This window comes from Chelonia mydas, chromosome 9 (assembly GCF_015237465.2).
Source record: "Chelonia mydas isolate rCheMyd1 chromosome 9, rCheMyd1.pri.v2, whole genome shotgun sequence".
Lineage (NCBI taxonomy): Eukaryota > Metazoa > Chordata > Testudines > Cheloniidae > Chelonia > Chelonia mydas.
Window position 1 is genome coordinate 6782625 of NC_057855.1, and position 9968 is coordinate 6792592.

General features: G+C 57.7%; 1 protein-coding gene across 1 annotated transcript; it reads right to left on the bottom strand.

Moving 5' to 3' along the window:
• Nucleotides 1-1932: 1932 nt before the first annotated feature.
• On the bottom strand, nt 1933-8251 carry NPPC (natriuretic peptide C). Its single transcript, XM_037909420.2, has 3 exons — nt 8040-8251; nt 6280-6575; nt 1933-2110 (listed from the first exon to the last, which is right to left on the bottom strand). Exons 1-2 carry the CDS (start codon nt 8130-8132, stop codon nt 6300-6302), a joined length of 369 nt encoding a protein of 122 aa, XP_037765348.1. The 5' UTR covers nt 8133-8251; the 3' UTR covers nt 1933-2110; nt 6280-6299.
• Nucleotides 8252-9968: the final 1717 nt, after the last annotated feature.

Sequence of the window (9968 nt, forward strand, 5' to 3'; positions counted from 1 at the left end):
GAGTATGGTTTAATAACAAGGAGTCTCTTAGGAGGGCATTGGGCAGGTCCCCTCTTTCCTGGAAGGCCACAGGGGCTGCAGACTGTACATTGGGAACTGCAGTACCTGGATGTAGTCTACAAAGGCAGAGATGCAGTTAACATAGCAGCAAATCTGTGATTATGTAGAAAACTCTGTGGTGAGGTTGCTATGTGGTTGTGGTGGTTCCCAACCAGCAATGTCTTAGAAGGGCTTTCAGACACAGATGTTCCCCCTCCAGCCAGACTCTGTCTTAGGACAGATGCTGACTGTCTTCTTGATGGGTACGTGGTTGCTGTTTGCTCTTACAAAGTCAGAAGTGTCCCTTGGATCATTGGCACCCTGCTGACTGAGCTGTCACATGTACAGGGAAAATCCTCCAAGCTTAGCAGATCAACAAGCCAGCTGTTTTCTACAGTGAGGGGGTCTGGCTGTAGGTTTCTATAGTTCTCTGACTGCTGGCAAGGAAAGGCAGCACCCTATCTGTGGGTCTCTGTGACCCCCGGCCAAACAGTGGCTGAGGAGAGGGATCGCTCTGCCTGTAGGTCTCCATAGCTCTGAGTCTGCTGCCTTTCTTTTTGCTCATGGTCCATTGCTACCTGGGTCAGAGCAGGCACTGGGCCTGGCTGAAACACATGGCTGGGAGCCTGCTGCTCCTCTCTAAAGCTTCTTTGAAGATTGAGGCCAAGGAGCTTCTCTGCAGGATCTATGCTTGGGGTTTTTTTGGTCCTCTTTATGTTTTCTTTAAAGCTCAGAGTCATTTTAATGCTCTAGTATTTCATGCACTTTACAGAGCAAGAAGCTGTAGCAACACCTGTGTCACGAATCCTTAGCAGGCTGCCCGCCGTGTATTTGTCTGTCTGCTTGTTGTCTTAAGCACAGTGAAACAAATCTGCTCGAGAAAGGGAATATCAACAAGCCACTTAATAATCAACTCGATCTTAGAATAACAGTGACCACCCAGCACCCAGGGTCTCTTTCCCACTAACACTAATGGGCCTGATCCAAAGCCCATTTCAGGCTTTCCACCAGTTTCAGTGGGTGTTGGGTCCTGCTCTGTACTCAGTGGTTATCTACCTATGGAGTATCTCAAATTATTTAATGAACTAAGGGCTCCGTCCTACAGACCATAGGGAGGCAAAATCCATATTTAAATCAATAGGCCACAGTCTGCTCTGCTACCCAATGTAAATCCAGAGTAAATCAATTGAAAGTGATGGACTTACTCCAGATTTACATTGATCAGGAGCTGGCCCACTGGGTAAGTTGCCTGAGGCCCCAGTTCTGCAATAAACTCCTCAAGGGTGGGCTCTGCACAAATTCAGAGGTTAATGCAGCTGCACCCAGGCACGGGCATGCTACTGCTGAGAGTTCACAACAGGATTGGGCCCTGATTAAATGATTTCAGGATCGGAGCCATAATTATTTCCTCACTGAGCACCCTGCGGGAGGGGGCAAAGGCTAAAGTGCAAATCGCTCGCTCGCACTCTGCTCTTAAAAAGAATATACTGCTTCCCTGCTGTTAAAATGAACTAATCTGGCACTTTAAAGAATGTGACTCAATCCAATAAATGAAGACAGGTTACAAAATGCCACATGGAATGATACATTGTTTTGGTTTTTTGGTTTTTACACATTTTTCAACTATTTAGGAAAAAAAGTTACACTGCTCAACTCCTTTCATTTAGTTACATAAATAAAATTTTTATAAATATCTCTTTATAAACAATATATAAATAGCTTTACAACATAAATACATTTATGCGTGACATGGATTTTCAAACAGCAATGTTATACAGCTGGCTTCATCAGTCTTTTGGAAAAGCACTGTCCTTTGTCCTGGTGATGTTTGTATAGAATATATATATATATATGAATATATATATATATATATATATATATATATATATATGATAGAACTTTTTAATCTTAAAAAAATAAGAAAACCGAAACAGCTGGTGTCATGACTCCTCGTACCGAAAAGAAAAACACAACCACGTCGTCTGTCCCATTTCCGGTGTTCTCTGCTCCTCTAGGTGTCGGTTGGGGAGTGGCCGGACATGGCCATAGGGGGGGAAATGTATTCAAAGCCCTGAAACAAACAAGAACAGGAAAATGCCCATTAGTATTTCCTTTGTGGACAGCTTCCCCTCAGCACATAGTGCCCCCCCATAACAGTCCCAAGAGATGTTGGCATTGGAAAGTGAATGGGAGTAGGGGCCGCCCTACTGGCGGGATCAGGCCCCAAGCGTGCCATCTGCCTGCCCGAGCGCTGCCCGCCAGCTTCCCTGCTGGTAGCACTTAAAGGCTGAATCCTGAGTTGCTGCCTGCAGCTGTCCTGACTCCAGTTGGAGTTTTCCCTAATTAAAAGCCGTATAAGGCCCTGCAGATTGGAGCTGTCAGTTATCTGTACAGCCACATTGCTGTGTGCCTGGTGCAGAGCTAGTCCTTCCCACCTGCAAAGAACTTTACAGACACAAAGGGGCTGCATCTAGCAGCTAAATCAGTGTGCATGGGAAGGCCTCTGCGCAGGGCTTCCACCACCACTCAGAGCTGGTGGCAGAGATCTGGCCCATGGCACAGATCTGGCCTGTGGCAAGCTGCTGGGTCTTGTCGCCAGGCTCGTGCCCTGTGTTCTCAGGCTGTGCCACTGGGGCAGCAGAGCAGGCCCCTTGATGTGCAGCTATAAAAGAATTTTCTCTCTGGGGAGCGTTTGGTACAAATGTACATTTCAGAGCTCCAGGTGGGGGTTTTCTTTCCCAAGTCCTGAGCTGGCCTGCTCCCTGCCTGGATAATCCCTTTAGATCGCTCTCCGGGCAACAGCAGGTGGTGGGACAACAAGAGCCGAGCCCCTGTTGCTGTTTCTTATGTGCGGACCCACTAGCAAGCATAAAAGTCACTGGTGTCTGATGTTTAGGCACACACAGACATATACACCTGGCCTCTCAAGTTCAGACTTCAAAATGCCCGTTTGAAATTAAGAGTGTCTCTGATTTCTTGTGTTAGGGCCGAATCTCTAAATTCTTCCATTTGCCTTGTTTTGCAAACGGCCATGGCCTATGAGGCAGATCCTTAGCAGATGCAAATAGGTCATGCTTCGTTGATTTCAACAGAACTATGCCAATTTAGACCAGAGGAGGATCTGTGCCCAACTAGATTATTGCAGGAACTTAGCCTATTGTGCTTGTGTGTAAAGTGCCTGACACACCTGTGGCCCTGCAGAAAGAAATAACTCGTGGCTTGGATTGCAAACAAGAGTGACCCCAAATGCTTAGTGTAGCTGCATGTTGCCTGCTTAAAGAACCAGAGCCAGAACCAGAGCCCTCGGACGCTGCTTAGGGAACATACAGTATACCCACACAGTCAGCCAGCAGTCGGGAAACCACTGGTATCCCAAAGGCTGTCCTGTTATTGCTGATCAATGTGGTCATTGCTTGAAAGTGAAAATTCTGTTTCACATGGGAAATGTTTACAATGCAACTTTGCCTGGAGACGTTTCACAGTCTAATACCTGACCAGATACCAAGGATGGGCTGGCAAAGGGATCTCTCAGGAGCTGTGTAAATGAACTGGAGAAGACTCATAAATGTAAAACGAATGTTTCAAAATAAATGAATGGGAATATGGCTCAGAGCAAAACCTTCAGCCAAGGCATCCTTCACTCTCCTAAGCTACAGAAAATATCTTGCTACCCGTCCGAGCCCCCTCGGCCTTCATTGGGCGCACACGCTGGGTGAGTAATGTCTTTTATTGGATCAGCTTCTGCTGGTGAAAGAGACGAACTTTGGAACTTACACAGAGCTCATGGAGCACAGGGCATTTATGCAAGACACCTGTGACTCTGCAGCTATACTTAGAAGCGGACTCTGTTAGTTTCCATGGACTCCTGAGGGGTCAAGTTTAAACAGGAAAGAAGCCTGCGGAAATCTCTACTTAACTGTCTAGGAGGCATTTATCAATGGCAGGGTTTTGATACATAGATGTGGTGAAGAGCTCATACGGTGAGATTGCTGGGGGGGGGGGATTTACAGCAGGGGAGTATACGGGGTAGTTTTCTAGGACTGTAAAGCATCAATACCATCTTCTGACTTTCTGCTCTTACTACAAGAGGGGGGCATGGCATATAAGCAAATACCAACCATAGGACTTAATCTGTACAGTTCACAGACTAATTAACTGTCCAATTAGTACCAGTCCCGCCAGACAGCACCCCCTCCTTGGGAATCTAGGTCTATACAGAGTATGGTCCCTCTGGTGCCTGCTGTGAACACCCTGACAAAGGTACACTAACGTATCCCACAGCAGGGGACCCAACCGTAGCAGAAACGCTGATAGACACTGTCATGGCTGGACCATCCCTGCAGTATTTTGGTTGTTAAATCAGGGCAGGTGCAGCGATTCCAGGCAATAGACATTGTTGCTATGTACTGTACATACAGTAGATTCGCAGGCATGTATGTGTGTGTATATATAATCTTCCAAGTTTGTGCCAAATCTTTAGAACAGTAGCAGTGCTAATTATAATTACCCATCGCCTCCAATTTAGGAGTAAACAGGTGCAAGCCAAATCTGGGGGAGGTTGCATGGAAAAGTGGCCAGGCCCATAGATTTGGGACCCGGTGTCCTTTGAAATCTGAGGAATTTATCACTACATATTACAGTCCCACGCACCCCAAAATAAAGGATCGACAAGCACACCTAAGCTGCATGGCCAAGTACATGGGTGTCTGCTCTCCACGACGCAGGAGTAATTCCACTGAAGCCAGTGGTGTTATACCAGCGGGAGCGCAGAATCAGAAGCCTGGGACAGCGCAAATGTCATTTCATGCTTTCAGGCTGCCTCCCTCTTGGACACAGAGAGAGACAGAGTCTTGTCTAAAATCCATGTTCCGCTGTCTGGGCTCACCCAGGACAGATTAAATCAACAGCCCCACCAGAAGAGGGAGCACCCTGCGGTTACCTCCGCGGAGAGTTGGCGTTGGAAAGGCTTGTCCTAACCATGGTATGACTGCGCTCATTACGACGGCCCCCAGCCCCTTAGCACCCCCAACCACCCAGCGGCAGTGATGGTAAGTGAATGCCCAGTTTAGCTGGAGATAGGCAACGCACCTAAAAGAAGAACAAGAAATTGGGCAGACCGGGCAATACCCTTCTTAAAAAGACAGCTGCTTGCAGCAGCCCCAGCCCCAAGCACTACTGTCGTGCGACTGTAGGCGAACCCGCTCTCCCTAACACGCTCGTAGTTCCAAGCGTCTAGATGCCACCATGATGGGCGCTAAAGAACACACTAGAGCAGACAAAGAAGTGAACTTGTACAGTTGAACAGTCACATCTTGACTCGTAGGAAAGGGTCAAAGCGGCAGGGATTCAGCTAAGCTGCCCTTTGAGCAGCCTGGTTTTCAATCCTGGCACGTTTTGGGGTGGGGGTGGGGGCGTTCTGTACAAATTGAAAAAGTGTTTTTTACTCTCCCAGCTATTTTCTAGTTTGTCTTCTCAGCTCTTTTTTTTTTTTGCTTCTCTGCAGAGACCAGACGTTCGGGTGAACCCAACCGAATTGTGTAACGTGCCCCCCAGCCGTGCTCGGACCTTAGAGAGAGGGGGCTGCCTGCAGAGACGAGCACAGGTGCTATGGGGATGGGCGTCTGGCAAACACCTTTGATAGTTCCAAGCAGGTGAGGCTGTAGCTTGACCCTAATGGCCTTGCCAGATCAAAACCAGGCATCACACACTGGAATCTGGAGCTTCCCTAGGCTGCTCGTCCCTATTGAATATAAGGGTGACTGCAATCCGCTGTGTGGCCCCTGGGCCTTATTTCACCCTGCCCCATTGTGCGTCCTGCTGGTTCCCACCACCCTGCCCCAGCGGTGGCTGCATTTCTGCCATGGGAGAGACACTCCCTGTATTGATACAGGGTCCGGGGCTGAAGCCCTTCCCAGAGGATTCAGTGCTCTGGGGTGTCCCTACACCTCTGAGGGCCAGAAGCTGGGACTGGCTCACTCCAGGGCTCTGATCTCTGCATTCCCTCTGCAGCATCTGGCCCCTGTAAGAGCCAGGCCACTGGTCCGCATGGACCCTTGGTCTGAGCCAGTCTGGTGGCTTTGGCCGGCCCAGGGCAGGGCAGACAGTCGGGGGGGCCGGGACTGGGGCATTCAGAGGCTATGGGGCGGGGGGGCGGGGAGGCAGCTAGACCCAGGGGGCTGCGGGGACCCCGCGCCCGGTGCGTGGCAGGTGCACGGGGGCGCGGCTGCAGGGGGCACTCACCGACGCCAGGGGTCGCCGCTCTAGCAGCCCAGGCCGCTCATGGAGCCGATCCGGTCCAGCTTGAGGCCGAAGCAGCCCTTGGACAGGCCCTTCTTGCTGACGCCCTTGTGCCGCCGCGTGCCGGGGTAGTCGCGCAGCAGCCGGGCCCAGGCGGCCCGGGACTTGGTGTCCGCGCGCAGCTCCCGCAGCAGCCGCGAGCCCGAGCCCCGGCCGCCGCCGCCGCCCGCCGTCTCCCCTCGCTCGCGGCCCGCGGCCGGGCTCTCCGCCAGCTCGTGTCCCGGCGAGCTCCGGGGGGGCTGCAGGGCAGAGCGCAGGGGCAGGATGCCGTGAAAGCAGCACAGACCCCCCGGCCCCGGTTCCAGGCCCCCGAGCCCCGGTTCCAGCCCCCCGTCCCGAGCCCGTCCCGAGCCCCCCGGTTCCAACCCCCCCCCCAGCCCCGGTTCCAGCCCCCCGAGCCCCACGGCCCTGGTTCCACCCCCCCCGTCCCAAACCCGTCCCGAGCCCCCCGGTTCCAACCCCCCCCGGCCCCGGTTCCAACCCCTGAGCCCGTCCCGAGCCCCACGGCCCCGATTCCAACCCCCTGAGCCCAACCCGGCCCCGATTCCAGCCCCCCGGCCCCGGTTCCAACCCCCCCAGCCCACGGCCCCGGTTCCACCACCCCCCCCGAGTCAGCCCCGAGCCCCTCGGTTCCAACCCCCCCCCGGCCCCGGTTCCAACCCCTGAGCCCGTCCCGAGCCCCACGGCCCCGATTCCAACCCCCTGAGCCCAACCCGGCCCCGATTCCAGCCCCCCGGCCCCGGTTCCAACCCCCCGAGCCCGCCGAGCCCCCCGGTTCCAACCCCCACCCCCGGCCCCGGTTGCAGCCCCCCGAGCCCGGGTTCCAACCCCCCGAGCCCGTCCCGAGCCCCACGGCCCCGATTCCAACCCCCTGAGCCCAACCCGGCCCCGATTCCAGCCCCAGGTCCCAGAGCCGGGAAACGTGGCGCTAGGGGACTCGGTGCCCCCGCCCCCCCAGCCGGCTTGCGCGCTCCCCGGGAGCCCGGTTCTCTCGGGCATCTCCCCGCCCACCCGTAGGTTGGTGCAGCTGGACCCGGTGCCCCCTCCCCGAGCTTTTCCCTTGTGCCCGAGTCCCGACCCCGTCGGGTCCCAGCCCCCTGCAAGCTGCCGCTGCCTCCTGCAATCTGCACCTCGGGCCCGTTCTGCACCTGCCGCCCGCCCCGCCGCCCACCCGCCCCTGACACCCCCCGCCCCGGCGGCTGGACAGTGACACCCCGCGGGTCAGGGCTCAAACCGGGGGACTCGCGGCACAGGGAGGGGTGGCTCCGCTCCCAGTGCCCAGGTCCCTCAGCACCAGGGGGCTGGAAAGCAGAGTTCAGCCCGGCCACCGCCGGAGCAGCCCTGTCCCCGCTGATGTCCCAGCGCCTGGGGCTCCTTGAGCGGGGGACACGCAGGGAGACCCAGAGACCCAGCAGCAGCAAAAGGGTTAAGTGGGGGGGAAGCTCCAGAGAGTGGGAGGCTGCAGCGGGATGGGGGGGCGGCTGGGGATGCGGGGCTGGGATGGGGGAGATCTGCCCCCTCGTAACCCAGAAGCCCTAGCCGCGGACAAGCAGCAAGCAGGGCTAAGGGGGCAAAGGAGCCGCCCCCTCCCCGTTGTCAAAGTTCCCCTAACTCCTCGCCTCTCCCTCCGGGGGATCCCGCGGCAGCGCGGTGGGGAGGAGGGGCCCCTGTCCCGTCCCTGCCCGGAGCAGCCCCCCGCTTACCTTCTGCTGGGGCTGAGTTGCCGGTCTCGCCTCCAGCCTGACGGACAGCAGAGCCAGGGAAAGTCCGCAAGCCAGGAAGTGTGAGATCCGCATCCTGGGGGGCAGGGCCCGGGGGTCACCGCGGCCCCGCTGGGAGAGGGAGTCGCCGCAAAACCCGAGCCAAAGTTCCGCGCTGCGAGGCGGTCCCGGCTGCCTCCTTGCAAGTGCGGAGCTCGCGCTCGGGGCTTCTCCTTCATTCATTTATAACCCAACCTGCCTGGTGATGTCATCGGCGCAGCCAGGTCCAGTCCAGCCCCCTGCTTAACAATAGCAGGAATCTCGGCTTGGGCTCACTTGGCAGGAACAAATGACACATCGCGGGGGGGGGGGGGGGCTTGCTTTTTTCGGGCAGAATTGGCCTTTCAGAAAGTAACCCTCCCCCCCCCCAGCCCTTTCCATTGGGATCCTGGGGGCTCCGGCCCCTTGGGCAGGCAGCGTTGGGATTGCATGGGGGGGGGGGTTGTGGGGGGGTCACTGCTGCCTTTGCGAGCCGTGGCGCTTGCGGGCTGGGAGCGCGGCCGGGCGCTGAGCGGAGAACGGGGGCAGACCCGACGGGGGAGCCCAAAGGACCAGGGCAGCCGCTGGCCAGCCCCAGCCCCCAGCCCGCTCCTGGGGAAGGCCAGCCTGGCGCGAGCAATCTGCTTCTCATTTGGAGCTTTTCATTAAAAAAAAAAAAAAAAAAAGGTGGAAATCTGGCGGCTCCAGACAGTGTTTTTTTGACATGGGGGGGGGGAGCTCCCAGTTTCAGCCTCAGAGGCTGCCTGCCCCGCTTTGGGGGCTTCCCCCTTACAGCGCTCACCTGCCAGGAGGTTGCAATTTGAGGCTGGGGCTTTGGAGAGACCCGGACCCCGGTGTCGCCCCCCGCCCCCCCCAGTTGGTCTCAGCTGATCCCTTTGCTCCAGTGTGTGCACGGGCCAGGGAGTGGGGGCTGCCGGGGCTGAGCCCGCTCCGCAGTGACGAGCTCTGGCGCCTGTCCCGAGCTGGCAGAGGGGTTTGCGGAGCGGGGGCTGCGCCCCCCCCGCTTGGACCCAGCACTGGGCTTGCGACGCACCAAATCGGGCGTGTGGGGCGGGGGGGGAGCCCCTGGTACCGGGCGTGTGGGGCGGGGGGGGAGCCCCTGGTACCGGGCACTGTCTTTCCTGCCTGGGCTTCTTTGGCTTGGGCGCCGCTCCCCCTGCGCTGCGGTTCCGCCGGGAGCTGGGCGCGCGCTGGGTGGAGCGAGCTCCCCGATACCCCGGGGGTTCACTCCCCAGCCTCTCCGAGCGAGTGGGGCAGGAGCCCCCAGGCTGCCCCGGGCGGCGAGCGGAGCGCCTGGGCGGAAGGGGGCACTGGCCGCTCGAGGGCAGGGTTGCAGGAGGGCTGAGCCGCGGCGGGCGGCTGCCCCCGCTCCCCGGCGCCAGGCGCTCGCTCCGGGTGCTGTCGGGGGCCCGCGCGGTGCAGGGACGGAGCCCCGGGCGCTAGGCTCGGACCCCGGCTCGGGCTCGCGTTCTCCCAGCCCGCCGCCACTGAGCACCCCGGGGCATCGCGGGGGCCGGGGGGAGCCGCCCGGTCCCAGCCGCACAGCCAGGAGGCAGGCGGGGCTGGGGCAGGACAGGTGCTAGCCGGCAGAGCCGGTCCCTTTGCCCCGGGAGAAGCTAGTTGGGGGGCGCTGATTACGCAGCGGGGATCCATCGCTGGCAGCCGTGTCTGGGGCCAGGCCTGCGCCCCCCACCCGGCTGAGCGCAGGGAGGCAGGGCCCATCCCTCCCCGGGGCTGCTGGGCACACACGGGCCCTGTGAACAAGGAACTGGAAGGCGAGGATCTCGGGTCCTTTTTCCGTCGTCGTTGCCAGGCTGAGATGGTTCGAGCTGCTTTCAGCTCAAGGCTTTGCTCCTGGGGAGTTTTGTGTGG

Bases quoted from the DNA above. Each gene is read 5' to 3' on its own strand.
- NPPC (XM_037909420.2), bottom strand. From the start codon at position 8,132: ATGCGGATCTCACACTTCCTGGCTTGCGGACTTTCCCTGGCTCTGCTG. The intron at 6,576-8,039 runs GTAAGCGGGGGG...TCTGCCCTGCAG, and splicing joins CAACTCAGCCCCAGCAGAAG to CCCCCCCGGAGCTCGCCGGG.